We start from the raw sequence: 25,324 nt of genomic DNA, 5'->3' as shown, positions 1-25,324 counted from the left end.
CGGGCCAAAACCGGTTTGGCTCAGTGGATAGAGCGTCGGCCTGTGGACTGAGAGGTCCCAGGTTCGATTCCGGTCAAGGGCATGTACCTGGGTTGCGGGCACATCCCCAGTAGGAGATGTGCAGGAGGCAGCTGGTCGATGTTTCTCTCTCATCGATGTTTCTAACTCTCTATCTCTCTCCCTTCCTCTCTGTAAAAAATCAATAAAATATATTTAAAAAAAAAAAAAAGAACCCACTCGGACTATTGGAGTAGAGCCTCACTGTGAGGTTTCACAAAATCATTTTACAAATGAGAAACCTGAACCTCTGGAGTAAAACCACTTGACAAAGTCCTGGAGCCAGGGCCACATGCAGGTGAGGAGAGGAGAGGAGAGGAGCCGGAGGCCGTCTCACACCTCATCCTGGCTCTGAACGACAACACTAGGCCAGGAACCCCTGATCACTTTTAGGCCTCAGGTCTACCCTCTGCACCACAACACTATGCCAGGAACCCCTTACCACTTTTAGGCCTCTAAGTCTACCCTCGTGGTTGAATCATTTTTAGGCTGTTTGTTGGGCAAAATAATTGTCATGCACAATAAATACTAATAAAATGAGCATACGCACTTATTAAAATTAGTTATGTACAAAATCGTGAATGTATAATTCCACTGGTATTTCAAACATCTGGAAAAAGCATACACCCCTGACTACATCTTTCCAGGACAAATTATGCTCACTCAAAACACCAAGATCACACAATCGTAACGTAACACTGGGTATGAATGTAATGCTGACTGAGTAATGATGTTTTTCTGCATTCAACGTGAGTGTATACTATGTGCTTGGCCCTTCACAAAATATTGCTAACCTCTTCCACAACTGGCCAGACTCTGCCTGAAAGGCCCAATCAATTGGCTGATTCTAAATATTTTACTTTTCTTAGACACCTCTGGCAGCAGAAGTTATTATTTCAGGGGCACTTGTATATATAAACCAGATGCGTTCTGTTTACAAAAAACATTAGCCTTCGGACCAGACTGTATTTCACCACTTCAGCACAAATCCAGAACTAGAAAATAACTTCTCCAAATACTGTTACAAATTTATATAAGACTCAAGGCCAGCCCTATGTGATGCCGTCTCCACTTGCAGCTCTGTACAGCCACAAAGCCGGGAGAATGTATAGAAACGGGGCAAGCTCTTTTCTTTCTTCCCTGAAAGCCCATGGTGCTCAGAAGACCTAAAGCTCAGCAAGCTGAAGGCAGCGAGTCCCCCACCCCCAACTCCACTCCCCTGTCCTCCCTGCAGAAAGGGAAGCTGATGAGATGCCCTCCTGCTGCATCAACTATCTAGCTGTGGGACCCAGAAAAAGCCACACCCCAATGCTCACATCTCTCCACCTTTCTGTGTGAAGACACAGACCACAAATCGAAAAGTAGTTTCTACCTCCTGCTGAGATCAGTATCAAGAGCTAAAACAACCTTTTTTCCCCCTGAAAAGACTCCATAGAATAAGTTCCAGAACTTAAACTTTGTTTTTTTAGTTTAATGTCTATTCCGTCCATTTTACTTATATTATCTCATATTTTCATATATGATGCAGAATTAGAAACACTATATTCTACCTTCTTGCTATTTTGAGATCCACTAATAAAGGTGACTAGCATATTTAACACATATCCAAAGTACTGGTTTAGTTTAACTATGAAAGACACCCTAACAGCCCATAGGCTCAGCATTCCAAACACCAATCATACTTTCCTACACTTGCCTTTACTACATTTCTTGTTTCCTAAATTTATCTTTTGAACAAACTGTGTAAACTTGTATGAAACATTAACTACCAAAAATAAAATGTTAAAGTTAGCTCCTTTTAATTTATTTTACAATAAATCTTATTTAAAAGACACTGACACGATGATTAACAAGACAAAATGGAATCTAATAATGAAATTATAGAAGTTTAGAGCTAGAAGGTGGTGGTGTGGGCGGGGGTTGTCCTAGTCTAAGGTCCCAATCTTACATTTGAGTAACAGAAGAGTCCAGGTGACCTGATTCAAGGCATACAATCAGCTCAGACAATAAAAACTTGAACCCATGTTGTATGACTTGTAGAACATACCACATCAGCACCCAGTTTTAGTGGTTTACACTTCAGTTCTAGGAAAAATGTCTTCTATCTGACTGCCTTATTAGGTTCACAAATCTGTGGTGCTTAGCAGATATATTGGGCTGAATATTATTTTATATTACAAATATTGAATATGAATATTATACTTAAGACAATCTTATATCATATAAATCTTTAAAAGTATTTTACAGATTAAAATGAAAATACTAGCCGAAACCGGTTTGGCTCAGTGGATAGAGCGTCGGCCTGCGGACTGAAGGGTCCCAGGTTCGATTCCGGTCAAGGGCATGTACCTGGGTTGCGGGCACATCCCCAGTGGGAGATGTGCAGGAGGCAGCTGATCGATGTTTCTCTCTCATCGATGTTTCTAACTCTCTATCTCTCTCCCTTCCTCTCTGTGAAAAATCAATAAAAATATATTTTAAAAAAAAATGAAAATACTAAATGGATTATCTCATTTTAAAATAATTCACAAGGTATTTGTTGTAACTAAAAATAGGTACTTTGCTAAATTACCTACTTACAAGAACCTTAAACTAACTTGAAAGGACTGGAATCTGTCCTAGCCCTCCTAGATGCCAGTGTTAGAACTCAAAGAGCACTGTATCTGAGATGAAAGACGCCTGGGTTGGATCCGAGTCCTGTGCTTACACACTTGAGGAAGTCAGTCCCATCAGCTGGGAAACAGATAGAAACAGGCACACTGCCTGACAGGCTACTTTGGGACAGAGGAAAATGAATTGTTTCATACTTTGTTTCTTAAAAGTACAATGCAATTGAATCATTGTGCTATTACTACTTTTTGGATGTCAGAGAATTTTCTTCTGGTATACAATTAAACACTTTCCAAACTTGAACATTCATTCTGACCAACTGCTCCAATTCCAAACATCCAACTTCTCAATATACTGCATAAAAAAATTCTTTAGTCCTGCCATAATTCATCTTACTGATTAACTGAACGGTTACTCACATGCACATTTCATAAATAAAAATCAAGCTCAACTAGTGACAAAATCTTATTATAATACATACAAGGTTGTCCCCTAATAATGACATTATTTAACTGTAGCCAAGCACATTACCTTGAAATAATCCAGTATAAGAAATACTTTGAAGTTTTCTAAGTTTTTCATCCTCACTTGATATATTAAACAACCTAAACAAAACAGTGGCAAACCAAATGCCCAAGTACATGGAAAAACAGCCATTTCAGACTCATCACAGACTCAATCCCAGTGGGGAAAGAAACTGCCAGACGATAGCTAGTCAAAACTTCCCCCAAAGTAAAAGCAAAATCAATGTAATGGGTGCAGATAACTCAGGAAAACATGAAAAATACACATACACGTGCATATGTGTATATATATGTATGTATATCCAGAGATTTCAGCACTTATTCTCTTTACACTAAGTATTTTATGGAAAAAGCTGAATCTCTGTCTAAATATCAAAATGAACAGCATGATTAATTTGCATTACATATTTTTGTTTTAATTTTAGGGAGTTTTGTCCTTATTTTTATAAATATATGCATACTAAAGTAGCTTATAAAAGCATAACATCAGCTATGTAAGTTTGCTATAATGAACTCTGACTTGTCCTCCTATAATTTACATTTTTCTACTTAACCACCCTTTACCATACAAATAAGCTTTTGGGCCCTGGCCAGAGCTGCTCAGTAGTTAAAGCATCGGCCCCAGCACCGAAGGGTCGAGGGCTTGATTCCCCGTCAAGGGCAAGTGCCTGCGTTACGGGTTCACTCCCCTCCCTCGGTGGGGCACATGCAGGAGGCAACCAGTCACTGTGTCTCTCTCACATCGATGTTTCTCTCCCCCCACCCCTCACTCTCTCTGACAAGCAATGGAAAAAATATCCTCATGAGAGGATTAACAAAACCAAAAAATAAGCTTTCAGTTTCTTTAATATTCTTTAGAAAAATATTTTTCCTTCCCTGTCATAGAATAAGATAATGTGATTACATTCAGTGTGTTTTAAGTGAAATAGAAGAAAAAAAAAAAACCTCTTTAAATGCAAACTTCTTAACACCATACTATGTCAATCCAGAATTCCACTTGACATGTAAAACTGAAAACCGTTAAAGCATTTGCCTATTTACCATTTTAAGGAATAAACTACCATTCCAACAAATTGCTTTGATGTCATGAACTTACCTGGTTAGTTAGAGGTTGCTGAATCTGGTCAGAATAAGATAAGGCAGAAACCTGCTGGTCACTTATGTTTGGCTGGCGACGGTCACTGTACTGATGTGAATGGGGCATCTGTCCAGCCATCTGAAGGCCAGCAGCATGGAATGAAAATGACGGTGCAAGCCGAACAGATGAAGGTTTGCATGCTGAAGTCTCTCCTCCTGTGAGAAGACAAGGGAGGTTGGTGACAGGACGTACTCGGAGCCTGGTGCTTGTATCCTCGGACCTCTCTGATAGTTCTTTAAATGAGAACTTCAGGGTGTTCAATGACATTAAAAACCTCAAAAACTACAAACAATATGTCACTCAACACAACAGTTTTAGTATAAAATACAGTGATCAAATGAGTATCTATAAATCTGTATTGAGAAAAATCTTAGTTTTTTCATAAAGCAATAGGAATAATCTTTAATATTTATTTTCACATATGAGATTTTCATCAACTGAGAACTGTTAAGTTATGTAAATAGTGCCGAGTTCTGAAGGGCCTCTCCGATGAATGGGGCTCCTGAGAAACCAATTCAAAAGAACACGGCTAAGATGCTGCTTTGCCCCTGGCAGGGTGTGTGGCTATCAATACCCGCAGCAGCACCCAAACCAGGAGAGAAGATTTGTTCTCATGGTGCTCACCACCACACAGGTAATTAAAGGGTGAGCAGAATACACAAAAACGACTCCACGGAATGCTGATTTCTCTGGACTCTTCCTAAGAGAACCTGGACCTGGCAAACTTATCACAATGAATGATCAATCGTTATCCCACAGGTAGGCTAGGACCACCCATGATCATGATGTTTATTGTAGAAATGAACGAGAAACATTTTGGGTCTCTAAAAGTATTTGGCAGCTAACTAATGAAAGTCACTTAAAGTGGGGAAAAAACCTTCTTATATTCAAGCAAACTTGCTACCACAGACTGAAGCCTAAGGCAAAGGTAAACCCTGGTCAGCAAACGCTGGACCAGCACACTTGTGCTCGTCTCCCTGAATAAACCAGCCATCTCCCACCACGACAGACACTGGCGAGCACCAGGGGACTGTTCCTGAAGTCTGCATTTCTTGAGACTTACAACAGCACTGGCCCAAGAGCGACGAGCACGGATTCTCAGCCACGCAGTTTGAAACTTCAGCTCCACATTTACCTATTCCTTTAGGTTTGTTGTGAAGTTTAAATGAGATACCTCTACACCTAATTTCCTGATAATGACAATATCTACCTCAATAGGCTGTGGTGAAGGTTGAGTGTTTTATTTAATACATGTAAAGTACTGAGAACAGCTCTGGCAATTCCTGAATGGCTCCTTATCAACTGCAATTACAGTGCTGTAGAGTAAAGGATGATGAGACAGTGCCCCTTCCAGCGGAGCACTCAATCTCTACGTGAATGCTCACAGACGCTATACACTGAGAAAAATAAAGCTTGATCTTTCCCCAACGTAAGTGTCACTCCTATTTCCTCCCACAGTGGGTGGAGTCTGCTAGTCTTCTCCTCCATCGGCCACTCAAGCAAACAGCCGCCCAATCTTGCTGATTCCACCTCCCATAGAACACTCCAATATAACCTTCCCATAGAAGACACCAACACCACCTCTTCCTTTCATCTCCATTACCCTATGCCTCACTTAGATGACTAAATAGATTCCTAAGAGTCATTCGTCTTTACTATGCCCATCTGCAAATTGGCATTTCTTCAATAACATGACTAGTGACTTTCTAAAATGCAAATCTCAATCTCCCACCCTATTAACTTGACTACCACCTGCCCAGTACTTACTGCTTTTAGACCTTAGCTTGTCTCCCTCCACTACAGCATCAGGGGCTGGGCTGACCCAGAGCACATAATAAATATCTGCTGAATACATAAGATGACAATGTAACTGTGATGGTAGACGAGATAACTTTTCTAAACATTTCATTACTCATTATTAAAAATACTCAATATAATTATGTGGAGCAACTTTGTTCAGTTTAAAAAAAAATCAGAAATTTATCCTAAGGAAGTAACTGATGATGTGCACAAAAATAGTAAGGAAAAATGTTTATCTTAGCACTGTTTGTAACAACAAAAAACTGGAAACCTACATGTCAAATAATGGGGGGAAAGGAGGCTTTAAATCTGCATTGTAAAAAAAAGGGGGGGGGGGAATATAAATAGCTCTTATAAGTAAACAGTAAAAAGACTGAGGCCCTGAATGGTAAATAACTTAACCACTCTGGATCTTAGTTTCCTTATCTATGAAGCAGATGTATTATAACACTAACCCTAATCCCTGAGGTATGTTATGAAGTTTAAATGGACACCACAAGCAGACATGCAGAATAGAACCTGGTATATAAAAAGCACTGTTTAAAATATTACTTCTGTTTCTATTATCAATGCCATTATTATATACCATAAACTCATCTATATATGTAAAAGCCCAGCAACCAGAACAGCAAAATAACCACAACAACCAGAACGACCGGTGGCTATGACATGCACTGCAGCAGCTAACCAGCCTGATCCGGGCCCCAATCATGCGCCCCCCGGCTCCCCTGCCAGCATGGTCCCCAAACAGACCCCTACCTGTGCATAATTCGAGCACCAGGCCTCCAGTTTATTATAATACTAAGACCCGGTGCATGAAATTTGTATATGGATGCGGTCCTAGGACTGGCCAGCAATCAAAGCACAAGCATCTGCCGTGGAAGGGCAGGTCCCAGCTGACCTCTGGGCCTGGGCAGCACCAGGGCCTCTGTGCCCCCATTCGCGCCCCCCCCCCCCCCCGGCCTGAGTCGTGGCGCCTGAGTCCCCACGTGGAGATGCAGTGAACATGGCTGGCCTGGCGCCACCCGTTCACCTGTTCCACCATCCCGCCACAGTCCTGCTCTCGTGGGGGCCCATCGGGGCCAGCGTCGCCCGCCATGTTCCACACCACTCCCTGGTGATCAGTGCACATAGCAAGCAGTGAACTCCCAATCAAACAATTTGCATGTTAGGCTTTTATTATATAGGACTAGAGGCCCGGTGCATGAAATTTGTGCATGGGTGAGGTCACTAGGCCTGGCTGGCAATCAGGGCCTATCAGGCTGTCTCACCCAGTCCGGATCGGGGCTGGGCCGGTCAGGGCCTGCCAGCTGCCAGACAAGGGGAGGGGCAAGGGAGGGACTGCGGGATGTTCACTGGTCGGGGAAGGGACCAGGGAAGGTTGGCTGGCTATGAGAGAGCACTGACCACCAGGGGGCAGCTCCTGCGTTGAGCATCTGCCCCCTGGTGGTCAGTGCACATCATAGTGACTGGTCGACTTGTCGTTCCAGTTGTTCGGTGATAACGGTCGCTTAGACTTTGATAGATAGATAGATAGAGATAGAGGCCCAGTGCACAACATTCATGCATGGGGGGGGGGGATCCTCAGCTCACCCTTTTGCAGTCCGGGAGGCCTCGGGGGATGTCCGACTGCCGGCTTAGGCCCGCCAGTAGTCAGACATCCTTAGCACTGCGGCAAAGGTGGGCCGCTGCACTCACCAGCCATCAGCCTGGCTTGTAGCTGAGCAGTGCTCCCCTGTGTGAGCGCACTGACCACCACCAGGGGGCAGCTCCTGTGTTAAGCATCTGCCCTCTGGTGGTCAGTGCGCATCATAGTGACCAGTCGATCCGCCATTCAGTCGATTTGCATATTACCCTTTTATTATATAGGACTAGAGGCCCAATGCACGAAATTCGTGCAAGGGGCTTGGCCCTCACAGCCCCGGCTTCATCCAGAAGGTCATTCGGCTGTCCGGTCTAATTAGCATATTATGCTTTTATTATTATAAATAAATAAATAAATATATATATATATATATATATATATATATATATATGCAGAAAAAGTACAAAAGTCATCAGTACATAACAAACAATTGTCATCAATTGAGCCTGTGTGTCAAGGAAAAAAAAGAATGGCCATCATCCTTGAAACGCCTCCCCACACTACTCAATGACCCTTCCCAATCAATCCAAATTCCCTCTTCCCCAAAAGTTAGTATCTTGATCTCCAAAACCAGATTTGTTTTAACTTTATATAAATTGGTCTCTACACTTAATGACATGTTCATAGGCTGGTTTGTTCATTATCATTACTTTATAGTATCTACTTATATGAACATATGACAATTTGTTTATCCATTCTACTTTTGATTGACATTTGGATTATTTCCACTTCAGAGTTAGTATGAATACTGCCACTAGGAAGACTGTTAAGTGTCTTTGGTATACACAGAGATGCTGTTCTATTGTTTTTCCAGTTTTTTAAAAATTTAATCTGTTTTTCCACTAGCAATTTATGAAAATTACCTCTGCTCCACTCTTACACCAATACTTGAATCGTCAGCCTTTCTAATTTCAGTCATTACAGGAGATGCGTAGTGCCCACTGTGATTTTAACTTGTATTTTTCTGGTGACTATGAGCATCTTTTCATTTATTTACTGGCCATTTGGATATCCACTTATGTGAAATGCCTATTAAGGCTTTCTTTACCATTTTTCTATCAAAAAACTTTTTCACAAAATTTCTAAAATTAAAAAGTTTCTATTTTTAAACATGTTAGATGTGAGCATCTTATTGCTTAGAGATGATCTGCATCATCATTCTCTTAATGGTGTTTTTCAATTAACACAATCTCTTATCACTTTTGCTTTAGAATTAGAACTTTTGGTGTCTGATTAAATCTTTCCTTATGCCAGAGACATGAAAAAATTCTGTTTTCTTCTACAAGTTGGATTTTACCATTCACATTTAGATGGGCAATGCTCTTGAATTTTATTTCCCCCCAAAATAAACATCCAATTGACCCCAAAGCAATAATTAAAAAGACAAACTTTCCCCACTGCTCTGCAATGCCATATTTGTCATAAATCACATGTCCATACATGCTTGGATCTGTTTCTGGATTCTCTATTCTGTTCTACTGGATACAGACTTAACTAGATTTCTTAGATCTTTGTACAAAAACCAGACACTGTCTAAATTATGATCACTTTAGAAGTTTTAATATTTAGTAGAGAAATTTATTCTTTAAGAATGTTTTAGCTATTCTTATCCCTTTGCATGTCCATATATGTTTTAGAATTATCTCATCAAAAACAAATGAACCCATGGTGGGATTTTGGTTGCACTTACGTTGTCTCTACTGAACAGCACTGTTCATCAGAATTTTCTGCCATGATGGGTTGATCTGCACTATCTAATAAGTAGCTACTAGCACTACTGGGCACTTTAAACCGTTTTATTTTTTCCTTCCCAATCTTTATTCTTCCCTTTCCCTTATTCCACTTGCTGGGATCTCTAGAACAGTGTTAGAAGAGAGAAGCACCACTGTCTCTTTCCCAATCTCAGAGAAAGCTTTCAACATTTCTCCAGTAATGTGGCTGCTGTAGGTTTTTAACTGATAACCGTTTTCAGAGTAATGATGTTCCCTTCTAGTCCTAGTTTGCCAAAACCTTTTCCCCACAAATGGATACTGAATTTTATTAAATGCTTTTTCTGCATCCAATGAAATGACCTGAGTTTTCAGATTTACTGCTAATGTGATGAAAAACATTGACTGAGTTGTGAATGTTGAACCACCTTTGGATTCCTGGTTATCCTTTTGTGGTAGATATACTAGCGAAACCATGTGGACCTAGAGTTTTCTTTGTAGATTTTTCAATTAAAAGTTATTATTTATATAATAGAACTATTCAGATTTTGTATTTCCTGGTGTCTGTTTTAGTAAGTTGTATTTTTTTAATAGTATGTCTACTTCATCTAAATTTCAAATATACTAGCATCAAGTTCTTCATAGTATCCTTTCATACGCATTTTGATCTAGGAAGGTGTAATTGTAGTGATATCCCTTTTCAACTCAAGATTGGTTAATGAGGCCTTCTCTTTCTTTGTGATCAGTCTAATGAGAGGTTTATTAATTATCCTCTTATATGTTGTTTCTATTTCTGCTCTCATCTTGTTCTATCAGTTAGCAAGAGAGATGTATTATAAATCTCCCATTTCAGTTATGTTATTAGATTACATACATTTAGAGTTATACCTTTCTGATGAAAAAATTCTGCTCCTCTCTATTTCCAATAACGCTTTTTATTCTGTCTGAAATTAGTATAGCTACACCAAATTTTCTATTAATCTTTGCATAGTATATCTTATTTTCAACCTTTCTATCTCCTTATATTTTAGGTTTATCTCTTGTAAACAACATGTAGTTGTGTTTAATTTATATATGAACACTAATAACTTTTCTATGTCCCTTTCTTATTTTCTACTAGATTGAAACTTTAACCCCCCTGAATACAAATTACTTTATTTTTACTTATTTTGTACATTACACTATCAATTATGTATCCTCCTCAACTCATAAAATCAATTACTTATTTAATTTGTAATTCCATTGTTGACTTCTATATTTACACACACACACACACACACACACACACACACACACACACACACGATCACAAGACCTCTACTCAACCATCCAGCATGAGTAGGATCAGACTCAAGATACATTTGAACGGACAGATGGGTAATTTTGTGATTCCCAGATAGCTATCAAAGAATTACAAAGAAATTACTAGCTTCTGCTTGATTATTATTGTTATTACTATGCTCCTAAAATACTTCATGTTCTGAACCTAGAACCAGTCGACTACATGCATTAAATTCAACAAGCCTTTACTGTGATAATACTATGACACTGTTTACTGGGGTGCCAATGACACTCATGATCTATAACAGCACTTCTCAAACTTTAATGTACTTACAAATCTCCTTTCAATCTTGTTAAAAGTGGAGATTCTGCTTCAGGAGATCTAAGGTAGGCTTGAATCTACATTTCTAACATGCCACCAGAGGATACTAATGATGCTTTGAGTAGCACCTAAACTACAATTTAATGGCTCACCTTAATAAAAGAACGCCACTTTCCAGCTAATACAAGTAACAGATGACCCAAAGGTATGCTGTATTCTGACTATACCATACACTACAGGGCTTTTCCTCCCAACAGATTACCTTCCTAGACTCAAGGGCTTGTGCTTTGTTTTTTAAAACTAATGCACATTCCCGCGCATAAGGCTGATATGCCAAATGAAAAAGAAAATTAATGAAAAAGAAAATTTTCTTTTTCAAATCTGCTGTAGATAATCTGAATATGGGTTAGCAAGAAATAACTGTTTTTCACTTGTGGGACGACTTCCTCTATTTAGGTAAGAGTCCAAGACAAACTAAGACAGAAATTTCTTGTCAACCTGATTTTATTAATTAAGCAAATCACATGATTTGTATGTATTCTTCCTAAAGTTTCCATCTTCCCTTTTAATTCAAATGTTAATAAGAAAAAAAAACTCAGTTCATCCTATAATAGGGATGAAGATAAAGTACTGGGTTGAAAGTGCTGATATTAGAACTACTACAAAATTACAATTTTATATGGTTTAACCTGCTATCTATCATATTATATATCTTATTCAACTAAACTTAAAACAAGCTCATCAGTACTAATAATATTTTACTTACCCCGAGAATATATCACAATACATGTAGCAATATCAGATATTGTAATTTAATAATGAACTTATAATATTTAATTCAAAACTTTCTTCAAAATCATTACTTAGAGTTCAATTCCAAAATAATACTTTAAAGTGCTGCCAAACAGTACAAAAGGCAAGCTGGAAAAAAGAATATGCATGTGGGTCCTATCTACTTTTTCATATCCTGTATGAATCTGTTTTACCACGAGCACATTTCTGTAACTTTTTAAAAGTTCGTAAAAATTGTGTTGGGCCCTAGCTGATTTGGCTAAGTGGACAGAGCATCGGCCTAAGGACTGAAGGATTCCAGGTTCAATTCTGATCAAGGGCATGTGCCTGGGTTGCCGGCTCAATCCCCAGTAGGGGGCGTGCAGGAGGCAGCCCTCTCTCTCTGTTTCTCTCTCTCTCTCTCTCTCCCTCTCTCCCTCCCTCCCTCTCCCTTCCTCTCTGAAATCAATAGACACATGTGTATTTTTTTTGTGTTGGTAAATAGTTTACTAAAAAAAGAAGTAGCATTCTCACTCTATTCAGGTTACTATATTTTACTAAGAAACTATAATAAGTAAAGACCATACCACTAATAGAGATTGGCAATGATTCCACAGAGAAACATTTCATGAACAGATCTCAGAGAGTGGAAGATGGTGGGTAAGACTCAAAAACGCAGTAGTAGCCCTAACCGGTTTGGTTCAGCGGATAGAGCGTTGGCCTGCAGACTCAAAGGTCCCAGGTTCGATTCCGGTCAAGGGCATGTACCTTGGTTGTGAGCACATTCCCAGTAGGGAGTGTGCAGGAGGCAGCTTATCGATGTTTCTCTCTCATGGATGTTTCTAACTCTCTATCCCTCTCCCTTCCTCTCTGTAAAAAATCAATAAAATATATTTTAAAAAAATAAAGTTAAAAAAAAACACACACAACGCAGTAGTAGACGGAGGAACTGTCAACTAGAAAAGCCTGGAGTGAAAGTCACTGACATCGGTCTGGTTAACACCCACATGTAACTCCGCTTACAGGCAACCTGAATTTCTTTTTGTTATTAATATGTTGATTGGAAACCACTCTTGTGACAGTATAAACCCACATTAGATTTTAAAAAGAAAGAACAATATTAAGAAAAAGAAAAATAATTCAAGTTAATTAAAACTATGGCATCCAAAATGTGGAAACTTTTCTGAGGTCAAGCTTCTGGGACAGAATCCCTTAAGAAACGGAGGAAGAAGGTGGGGGACAAGCCTATGTGGGAAGCACCCTGCAACAAGACCTACTCTAAGGAAACAGAAAGTGTTAAAGGAATGTGCAATTGCGCTTTTCATGGTGGCTGGAAGTAAAGGTCCCACAATCAAGAGGGGAACTGAATTTAAGTCCATGCGTAACTTTTGTTCCCCATGAGGTCATGAATCAGTACCAAAAACAGTGCCTGGCAAACGGCTTGCATTCAATAAATATTTGTTCAATGAAACAATAAACTGAATCCATCAGTAATATTTAGAATGTGAAGAAATGGTTGAGAAAGAAAGGGAGTGAGCTGAAGGGGGTAAGAATGAAAGAAATATTTTAAAAATGAGGGCTCATGAGCTAGAAATAAAGAAGTCTAATCATAGCACAGGCAAGAGCTACTGCTTAACAGTCTCTGTTACTCATTTTTATATCCCAAACACATAGCACAGTGCCTGGCTCCACAAGTTTTAAATAAATGTAAATGACTCTGTAAATTATCTAATGGTAAGGACAAATGAACTGATTTCTTATTAACTTCTAGTTAGGGGCCAATACATGTCACTACAGAATACGTGAGTTCTCTCTCTCTCTCTCTCTCTCTCTCTCTCTCTCTCTCTCACACACACACACACACACACACACACACACACACACACAAAATGAGGCAGTCAGCCAAATCACTGAAAACCAACAATAAAGAAAAACATTGTAAAAGCAGCCAGAGGGGGGGGGAAGTACCCAATGACATACAGGAGAACCACTGACTTCTCGTAAGAAACCACACACACACACACACACACACACTAAAGTACCAGCTTTAAAATGATAGAGGAAAAAGACCTGTAATCGACAATTCTATATCCAGTTAAAACATCCTTGAAAAATGAAGGCTAAACACGTTTTAAGACAAATGAAAGTGCAAAAATTTGTCAACAGCATACTTATACTCAGAAAATGTATATAGTTTAGAGAAGGAAGGTGATTCGAGATAGAAACTAATATCTACACAAAGGATTAACGACCACCAGAAATGGTAAATATGTAGATAAACAGTAAAAAAAAGTTATCTTATCAATATTTTTAATAACTATTTAAAGCAAAATTAATATTGTATTGTGAAGTTTATAACATACAAAAGTAAAACATGTGACAACCAGAGAGGTAAAATGAAAATACTTCACAGTACAATTTAAGGATGCCTGTGATAAGCCCTCAAGCAACCACTAAGATTAGAAAGAAGATGATAGATAGATGATAGATAGATAGATAGATAGATAGATAGATAGATAGATAGATAGATAGATGGATAATAGGGACAGACCAACTAACGAGCCACTAGAGGAGACAAAGTAGAACACTAACTGTACTTGGGAACTAAAAAGAACATCTTGATACTTTGAGACCAGCATACATATGCATGCACTTTAGTCACACTATTTAACAAGCACCCATTCTGTTTGAGGTGCTATACTATCCTCAACAACTACATTATAAGAACATCTTCCTGAACCCTATAAGAAATGAGTGCTTAACCCTTTCAATTATAAAAGACACACCAAATTCTTACAGCTGAAATTAGAGGTCAAGAACTTATTTTTAGTCATAGCTTCTGGAACAAAAGAAAAAGACTAAAACAGTCACCCAAGATATAGCTGCTGGATTCCACAAATTATTACACTTTACACAGTATAGCATGTAATATGGGTAAATTTATTATTTTCCTCAATATTCTAAAATTGTTACCTATTTTTAATTAGTAAAAATAAGTAAAGCAGATAATACTGCCTGATATTTCATAAGCAGTCATGAAAACTTCAAGTGGAAAACCTTTTTTATAGTGTCCATAATAAAAAAAAAATGTTTACTCATTACTAAAGCCATTTAAATAAAAAATTTCCCCATTTAGTAGAAAACAAGGTGCCAAGAAGCTTTGAGACGTTAATTTCTATGAAGGGGGGCAGGGGGGGAGGCTTTCCTTTATTAAGGTGAGCCATTAAATTATAGTTTAGGTGCTACTTTGTCTGTTTAGCCCAACATTTTTTTAAAAAACCTTTTCCCTCTACCCCAGGCAAAGAGCAGAACCATACACATACTCCTCATTCATTCTTAGTTCTACTGAGACAGCTGTTAAACATACAAGATATATTTAAATCCAGCTAAGTACTTGGGCACCTATATTGAATTGCAGCATAATACTTAAAATTATCCAATGAGGCAATCGTTTGGCTTTGTGATTCCAATTAAAAGCAGTATATTTACAGGGATTTTCCATTACAGAATGCCCAAAAGGCAAGATATTCACCTGACCAGACACTTTGAAGTTAAGCATTAAGCAAATTTTAACTGTTCAAGAGAAGTTATAAAATTTAATAATATAAAAACAGTAACCCTTCACTAAAAGTATATTTATATAGCAAATATACACATCATTTCAGAGCTCAGAATTAGTTTTCCTTCTTCCATACCTGTGCAAAAGTGGTTAAAATTTGCATCTCAGTCTATACCAAATGAAAACAGTCTGGAAAATGTTACTGTCCAAAGTATTATACAAAATCCTTAATCTCTAACAACACAATTACAAACACTAAGGTCTGCCCCGCTCTGGGAAAGAATCAGGCAAAAGATGCAACTGATATGTAATACAGGTTGCAACAGAAGCCACAACCAGTGATCAATTAGGGGCTTATTTCAACAGTCCAAGCAAAGGATTGAGAGAGCCTTTCAGAGGTTAATGTTGAGAAAGAAAAGGAAAGAGACCTATGAACACACATAGGAAGAGTTAACCGGGAGAATTAACCGGACTTGAAAACTTGTTTAAATATGGAAGATGAGAGCCGACCTGGATTCAAAAATGACTCAGAAGTTTGGAGCCTAGGTGACTTGGAAAAACAGTGGTAACATTAGTCAGAAAAGGACAGGGTAGAATGATGGTATCTCCTTAAATGCATTATGACTTGAACTTCGAAGACTGCCTCTGAGTGTAACTCAGCAGTTTTCATTTACCAGGCATATGACAAAACTTGGTTGAAAACAGAAAGGAAAAGGCGCAAAGACAATACAAAGAGAAGGAAAGGGTGTGGAGGAGAAAAAGAACAGGCTCTGGTCTAAGCTCAGTAACCACCTGACACTGGGGAAAACATGCCACCTTCCCAAATAACCCCATGACATACAGAGGGAGTGCCACTATGTACCTGGGGCTCTTCAAATTACATGTAACCACTGTCCCCTCTCCCTCATCTGCAAAGCATTTTGGGGGGAGTGAGCCTTTTGACAAGTATAACTAAACTGCTCTGCATTCTCAGGCAGAAAAAGAAGGTGAACACACCTGAATAACCATCTCCACAGTCACTTTAAACTTGACATGATCCCTTTTTTTTGAAGATCTAATTGGCTTTATGGAGTGGTTCGTGGAAAGGGCAGCACCCCATCTAGCAACTAGAAGTGCGTTCCCTGACATCACATTGCCTGACAAGACCACAATCAGGACTGGAAGGCTGTCTCAAAAGCAAGGGTCTCCCATTTCCTAACTAGCTCAATATTACATCTCTATCCATATACATGAGGCACTCATCCCAACACAGCCAAAAGCCTGCCACCTTCCTCAACACCAGTGCCTCTGCCAGCATCAGATTCCCTTTAAAGTCACCTAGGTTCCCCAGAGCACATAATAGGAATGTCTAGGTCTTTCTGAGATACAACACTTTTGAATGCCTGTATGATACTGTAACTGGATATTTTATCCCAAGTAACAATGATATAAAAACAAGTCAATATTGGAACAGCTGATGTCTTCCATGAATCCTATGGGTATATTCATGATTACAATACTTAAAAAAAAAAAGTCTGTAAAAGTTTTATTTACAACATCAACACCTAAAAATGTGAGGTCATAATTTCAAAATCTGTTCAATTTCTCTGCCTCAATTTGTACAAATTCATTATACCAAGTGACTGCCACTGCATCCTAACTACTATTATAAGCGGTTCTCCTCCTGGTCTATGTATCATCCTCAAACAGATTTTAGTTATTTAGAGTAAAGTAACAGACAGCACACCCCATAACTTGAGACACTACGTAAAAGACTGTTTAGGACTCAAATATGTATATAAGGACTGAGGGATAATTTGGAAAAATAATCTACTGTCTTTTGATTGTACAATATGTAATTTTATAAAATTCCAAATATAATCACAAAGCTAAAAATCATATTCAATTGTTTTTAATACAGAAAATACTTATTTTTCTAATTGAATGACACATGCCAACAACACTTCTTTCCACTTCCCACCTAAAAAGACATCTTATTTTAAAAAAAGAAAAATGTTTTGGCTCTCCCTCCTAGGAGCACACCCCTCAACCCCATCTTTACCCGCCTCTCCCCTCTCCCCCACCAGGTGTTTTCCTTACCTCTTCCCTAAGCTCCAAGGGCCTTCCTTTTGTCTCTGTAACTTGTTTCCTAAGCCCATTTCTCCTACCACGCACTTCTACCTCTATGATTTTCTAAATAAACTTTCTCTTATAAAAAAATGTTTTTAGTTGAGATATAAGTGACATAGCATTATGTTAATTTCAAGTGTACAAATAATGCTTTGTTCTGTTCTTTTTTAAAGTCACTAGGAAATCAATGCTGTGCCTTAGACCTGATAGGCACTAGTCATCGGTGGCTAGTGAGAGCTTGGAATAGTTAGCTGGAATTGAGGGAAGGACTGATCTTACTTGTTTGTGTATTCTAACTACAAATGCAAAGGCTACAGCAGACAATGAATGAATGAATGGGTGAATGAAGCAGAGAGTGATTCCTGAATCCCGCCCACAGCACTCTCACCCCCTTTCTAGTCTGAATGAGCTAACTCCTCATGAGCTGTCTGCATTCCCACTCACCCACTGAACAGCGGGAAGGCCAGGATGGCTTACTCATCTCTTTTATGCCAGCACAAAAGGACTCAATAAATATTTATTCAATGAGAGAGTGGATGAGCAGATATTAACAGACATCAAAGTTCTCCACCTCAATTTACAGAGGGACAGCAGCAACCCAGAGAGATTTAATAACTTGTCCAAAAAGGTGAGTGGCCAAAAAATCAAGACTAAAACAGTTTTCTATCTCACAACAGGACATGGGGCCTTTCACCCTGATAAAAAGGTCCTGAAGTAGTTGTTCGTCATTTTTGGTCACTTGGTATCTCTGGACGCCCATTTAGGCTTGGGAAAATTGTGAAAGACCAAAAAAAAAAAAAAAAAAAAAAAAAAAAAAAAAAGCCCTGCCCCTACTATAAAAGCCAGAGTAACAAAAAAATCACTCTTCCTTTCGCCCTGGTAAACTAGGGTTTTGCTAAAAACCAAAGTTTGAACAGTCAAGTGTTTCTGCTCAGAGTTTATGATCTCAAAGGTGCAGGAACAGTGAGAGCCATGTGGCGTGGGGAAGGGAAAGGTGAAGTTCACGCAGCAATTCACTGCAAAGTGCCAGGAGTGGCATTCTAACCAGACTTGGGCCTATGGCTTCACCCTATGGCTTCACCCTGGCTGTATCCTCTGCTGCCTGCCACTTTGGTTCCTACTTAATTTTCTAGCATAATCTCCAGCCTTCCAATCAATTATGTGAACTAACTTGCAGCCTTCAATTAAATTCATTTCCAGCCCAACTTAGCCAAGAATGAGTTTCTGTTGTCTGCATACAAAAACCTCGACTATCATACATAAATGAACAATGAGGGCCATCAACTCCCCCCCCCCAAAAAAAAAACACAAGATCACAGAAGAGGGGAGTAATTTACAGAAACATGGGGGAATGAGAAAAGGAGCAACAAAAGAAATAATTATGTAGAATAAATCAATGTCTTACTGGTGTTTATGACGGCTGTATTGGCCACATGGCCAAGACTGCTAATTAATAACCAAAGGCACTTTTTTTTCCTGACTGAGGCAACTAGTCATTTTCCAGGCTCTCTCACAACTAGCAGACCCGCGACTAAGATCTGGCCAGTGGAGTACCAACAAGGGCTATGTGGTGCCACCAAGCCTAACCCATAAAAATCTCTCTGAGTAAACCTCCCTGCTCTTTCCCAATACAATAACTGAATGCCAAAACCCAGGGCGACCTTTGGGCACCATATGTAAGTAAAATAGGGAAAATGCCCACAGCTTGGTCCTGGAATAACTAACTGTACAGTGTAGAGCAGGTATCCCCTGGTGTAACAGTCATTGGGCTAGTACATGAGCAAGAAATGAACTTCTAATTTAAACCACTGAAATGTTGGGTATGTTTGTTATACCAGCTAGCCTACCTTAATAAATACAAAAAGTAACATCAAGTTAAATGGTTAGTAAATACTTACAAGAAATGTTATTCCCAGTTTGAATACACTGATCAGATGTATGCCACTTCCCACTAGTAAAGGTATGGACTAATACAAAATTACCTCCCAAAAGTTTAGAAGTGTGCTTTGGCTTTTGAAAGGGTAGACTTTTTCTTAGAGAATAGGTACAAAAAAGTAGAGGTAGGAGTGATAAAATTGGCATGAATCAGCAAATTAAATTATCCCTCTTTTATATATATTTCACTCCTTTGTTCAACATTTGAATTCAAAGAAATGTAGTATACAAATTTTTTCCAGAATAAATCAAGACAAATACTCAACGGTTATTCAATCCCTATTCTTAGCATTTTGAGGGACCGAGTCAAACAAGGGGTCACAATGGAAAGGAGTATGTTCAGAAATACAGATTTTTTAAAAGTATTGGTAGAAGAGAATACTAGAGGGGAAAATCCATATCTCTTAACAGCTCTTAAAAATGAATACTTCTGAAGAGTAAGACTCAGAAACAGGGGCAGCTTCCTTTATCTGATTTATAAGGACATACCATGCCTTAGGGCAGCGGTGGACCACTGGCGATCCGTGAGGTCCACGAGGTTGGCAACCGCTGGCTTAAGGAAACATTTGGAGCAGTGGTCACCAACCGCTAGTCCGTGGACCACTGGTGGTCCGTGAGGTCCGAAAGGTTGGCGACCGCTGCTTTAGGACATACCATGTTTTATTGCGCTTCGCTTTATTGGGCGTCACAGATGTTACCTTTTTTGGCGATACCTGCTTTATTGTGGTGGTCTGAAACCACAGTATCTCCAGAAGTATTGTATATAGCGTTATTACTTTATCATTAATGTACAATTTTTAAAACCACTATACACAATTCACATTTACTAGAAAACACCAACAAGAATAAATGCTCCACTGAAAGCACAATAGGTTTCCCATCTCAAAGCTAAGATACTTCGTCACCTCTACCTTGACTCACCATGGTGATCCCACACCTACAGCACAGAAACTATCCGCTCCAATAATCTGTCATTTCTGTTGGCTACTTAAATCAGCTTTATTTTCTAGCTCTGAAGTTGAACCATACCTTCGAGTACAATGGCTGGCAAGGTACTGAAGAGGGATCAGCCAACTTCTTCTTAAAGCCAGAGTGTGCATATTTTAGGAGCATACAGTCTCTATTGCAATTAATCAACTCTACTCTGGTAGCACAAAAGCAGCCAGAAAATACATATAAACCAATGAGTGTGGCTGTGTATTGTTTTCATAAAAAAGAGGCAGCAAGCTGGATTTGGGGTCTTGAAACTTTAAAAGCAGCACCATTAGTATGAGGCACCCTGAAATTATAGTGTGTGTGTGTGTGTGTGTATTTTTTAAGTCATTATCTCTTAATGACCACTACAATACAAAGCCCTTAAGGATAGAACTGCTGCTTCATTCACTGACAAATCTTTAGTGAACGGGCACAAAGTGACACTCAAAAAATACCATTGCATGACTCAATTAACTCACCTCAAGAGACTTGAACACAGATTACTAGAGAGGAGGGGAATATGAAAGAAAACATTTCTCCTATTAGGAGAATAGAAAGATTATTATATATGAAGTTATGCTTCCTGGTCAGATGCTATGTGGTCCCCCCTTCCCTCCCAAGCAATAACTGTCCCTTAGAGGAGGACAAGTGTTAATAATGAGGAAGGGGAGGGGGGGTGACACTAACATCAAACAGCAGAGCAGGACTCTATCAAGGTCACCAGAATCACTGGGGGAGGGAGCCCTGGGAGCAGAGCTCCTGCTGCTGGGCCTGGATGCTGCGCTTCAATAGCAGGAAGGAGGGCTGCCAGCCAGGACTCACGAGTGTGGTGTCTGTACCACCCAGAGCAGAGACCAGGCACTGAGTAAATACTGCAGCAAAAAGAACAAATTAGCCTCAGCACTAATTGAGTGTGACCTTCACCTTCTCTCCAAGGCTCAGTAGCCCTCTGTAAAGTGGGGATGAGAAATCATTCCAATACTCAGGGGAGGTTCACAGGAGCTAACACATTTGAACACACTTTATAAACTCGAAAACACCCCACAAATTCAAACTAAAGGATCTGAAAGATATTTTCATGCTATGGATTCTCAAGCTAAGGATAATAATATTTCAATAGCTTGAAAGTAGTGTCAGTTTTCCCATTAACCACTTTAATAAATAAAAAAGTCAATTAAAATGCTTTTAAATTTCCCCCACGGACCTGAATTTTCATTTTCAGTTTTTGAAAAATGCAACTTGTCAGCTTTGTTTTTTGGGTTGCACCTGCTGCAGTGAGTATTTAAAAGTGAATTTAGTTCACTGTGTTTAAGGGAAAAGTAAATATGCCTATGTTTTCAGAGATATTATAATGTTTAGAAGACGTTTAAAATAAGACAGTGCAGTGTAGTCCATTATATACCAAATGAGTAAACGGGAAGACCTACTGCTCAATTTTTCAAACTTTTACAGATTTTCAGTTATAAAATATTCTTCCACATTAACTACTGACAAATATGAAAGGTATATATCAGCGATGTGAACCTTTTGAGCTCAGCGTGTCAGCATTTTGAAAAACCCTAACTTAACTCTGGTGCCGTATCACATATAGAAATTTTTTGATCTTTGCAACCATAGTAAAACTAAGACATATTTTTGAAATTTATTTTATATATTTAAATGCCATTTAACAAAGAAAAATCAACCAAAAAAATGAGTTCGCGTGTCACCTCTGATACGCGTGTCATAGGTTCGCCATCACTGGTATATATGGTTCCTAACAAGGACTTTCACCAACTAAATTTTTCTGCACATTACCCCATTATTTTGCCTCCTAATGCCTCAGGCATTTTTGTAGCAAATTCTACTCAATGTTTTAAAAGCAGGAAAGCCCTTACCCCAAAATGAATAATAAAAATGTTAAGACTGCTAATACTAAGAACAGAATGCTAACCTCCCGCCTTTCCTTGGCTCTGTGACAAAATGGATAGTGATTACAAATGACTACTCTTTTATATGGAGCTTCTTGGGCTTTCAGATGAGCAACTGTCATTCCTCTACTCCAACTGGGGAAAAAGTTAAGTTGTTCATGATACAAGAATAGATTTGGGTCCTAGCCGGTTTGGCTCAGTGGATAGAGCATCTGCCTGCGGACTGAATGGTCCCAGGTTCAATTCTAGTCAACGGCAGGTACCTCAGCTGCAGGCTTGTCCCTGGCCCAGGCCCTGGTCAGGGCTCCTGCAGGAGGCAACCAATCAATTTGTTTCTCTCACATCGATGTTTCTCTCTGTCTTTCCCTCTCTCTTCCACTCTCTCTAAAAAGAAAAAGAAATCAATAGAAAAATAGCCTCTGGCGGGCTTTTAAAAATTAATTTAAAAAATAATAACTAAAAAAAAAAGAATAGCCCTAGCTGGTTTGGCACAATGGATAGAGCGTCGGCCTGCAGACTGAAGGGTTCCCGGTTCGATTCCGGTCGAGGGCTTGGGTTGTGGGCTTGATCCCCAGTGGAGGGCGTGCAGGAGGCAGCCAATCAATGATTCACTCTCATCATGGATGTTTCTATCTCTCTCTTCACTTCCTCTCTGAAATCAATTTTTAAAAAAAAGAATAGATTTGCAAAATGTTGTGCATCACAGTGTATGGCACTATAACCCAGAATATTCCAGAGATACATATATGTGTTCATTTGAAACAAGTCAAACGAAACTGAAGTAAAGCACTCCCTTGGAGAGATCATCCCTGACCTTCCAGGGGGAACAACAACAACAAAGAAAAGCAACTGTACCTTCCCCAACCATCTACGTATTTAGATGTTTATAATGTATCTCCATCCATTATAATGTAGGCACCATGAGAGCAATGGTTCTGTCTCACCGACAAGTATAGACCCAGCACCAAAAGGAAATGCTCAGCACAATAAATGTTCAACAAATATTTGTTGCTTGTCTCACATAATCTCTCATCATTATCTTAAACCACCTGACATCTAGCAGAATATCCGTTAGTTACTAACTAATCATGCATAGTTCCATTGTTTTCAGATATGCATTCTATAAGTTGTATAAATTTAACAGAATTGCCTTGATTTCCCTATATTTATTTTTATTCCTTATACAAGGAACAAGTGAGGCTGATGTTCTAACTTTATAATAATACTAGAGTCCTGGTGCACAAAATTTGTGCGCAGGCAGGGTCCCTAGGCCTGGCTGGTGATCACAGCCAATCGGGGCCTTCTGGCTGCCAGCCAGGGCCTTCTTTCCCCAGCTGCCGGCTGCCAGCAGGGCCTTCCTTGGTTCCGCGCCGCCCCGGTGGTCAGCACATGTCATAGTGAACAATCTAACTCCCGATGGGACAATTTGCATATTAGGCTTTTATATATAGTATATAGATATAGAAGATTAATTTCCTTATGAAAGAAACAACGTATTAAATAAGTGAGTAGATTTAAAGAAGTATATTAGGGGAAACATAGAATAGGCCTAAAAGAACAGACTGTGGAGCCAGGTTTGAAGTATGACTCCCACACTTACTAGTGTGTCCTCTGGCACCTTTCTTCACTTTCTGTGCCCCAGTTTCCTCATTAATACTAGTAAAACAGAAATGAGCAGCACAGTATCACCTCCCAGTTCTCCAGCCCTTTCCAGGAAAGCCCTGCTCTCCACTCTACTGTCAGCCCCTCCACCCTACTAACTGCTCATGCTCTCTCTTCCTTTCATGGTAAAGCAAGACCAACACATATCGACTCACTATTCATTTCTGGATTTTCTGCAATATGGAATTTCTATTTAGGGGTTCTACTTACCCTATTTAGAAGCAAACAAATATAACTCTGCCCCCCACCCAAGAGAACGCCTTTGCCTAACTTCCCTTTTGTACTAACAATATTCTCCCACTCATCCAAACTTGGCATCATGCTCCACCCTATGTGACTAATCATCCTCCAAGTTCTGCCTAGGGTTCCTTAGGAAATTCTTTCATATCCTTCTTCACTGTTCTTTTACATTCTTTTTCAGACAGTAAGTTCCATAAAAACAGAGGCAGATTATGATTATTTTCACACGTGTACCTATTCCCAACATCTAGTGAAGGGTTCTGTACTTACGTTCAATAAGGCACAATTCCATAAACAAGTCCTCTCCTGTTCTTCAAACACATTACAAAAAACTATCAGAGCTAATATGTGATCTTAGCAAGGTTGCAGACTGTAAGATCAATATATAAAAATCAGTTGTATTTCTTTTTGTGTACTAGCAATTACAATCAGAAACTGAAATTTAAAAACCATTTATAGTTACATAAAAAACATAAAATAGGTATGAATCTGACAAAAGATGTGAAGGACTAGTATACGAAAAAGTTTTTAATTAGAGCCGTGACCCATGTGATTCAGTTGGTCAAGTGTCATCCTGTGCACCAAAAGGTTGCCAGTTCAATTCCCGGTCAGGGCACATGCCTGGGTTGCATGGCTTTACTCCCCAGTAGGAGGTTGCAGGAGGCAGCCAATCAATATTTCTCTCTCCCTCTCTCTCCAAAAATCAATATTTAATTTTGTTTTTAGTTTTAATTAGAAAAATTAAAGAAAAATCTAAATAGGAGAGATATACCAACTACATACCGTGTGCATGACTTTGAAGAATCAATATTAAGATGTCAGTTCCTCCCCAAAATCATCTATAGATTCAACACAATCCCAATCAACATCCTAGTAGACTTCTTTGTAAAAACTTACAGACTGGCACACATATGGAAGACTGATTTTTGACAAAGATATAAATGTAATGAAGTGGAAAAAGAATAAGTCCTTTCAACAAATGACTGTAGAATAACTGGATATCCATTTGCATAAAAAGGTGATCTTTTAGGTGCACCTTGCAATACCATTTACAAATATTAACTCCAAATGCATGCC

The 25,324-nt window shown here is 39.1% G+C and overlaps 1 protein-coding gene across 6 annotated transcripts in view; it reads right to left on the bottom strand.

Moving 5' to 3' along the window:
- Positions 1-25,324, bottom strand: part of DYRK1A (dual specificity tyrosine phosphorylation regulated kinase 1A) — a 137,398-nt gene that overhangs the window by 34,243 nt on the left and 77,831 nt on the right. For all 6 annotated transcript variants that reach the window (XM_059686463.1, XM_059686462.1, XM_059686466.1 and 3 more), the window contains one exon: positions 4,288-4,484. In XM_059686463.1, coding sequence (XP_059542446.1) covers positions 4,288-4,484 — 197 coding nt within the window. The remainder of the gene's footprint in view (positions 1-4,287; positions 4,485-25,324) is intronic.

Source organism: Myotis daubentonii, chromosome 3 (assembly GCF_963259705.1).
Source record: "Myotis daubentonii chromosome 3, mMyoDau2.1, whole genome shotgun sequence".
Classification (NCBI taxonomy): Eukaryota; Metazoa; Chordata; class Mammalia; order Chiroptera; family Vespertilionidae; genus Myotis; species Myotis daubentonii.
Note: the sequence above shows the minus strand (reverse complement) of the source record. Positions and strands in the feature narration are given on the sequence as shown.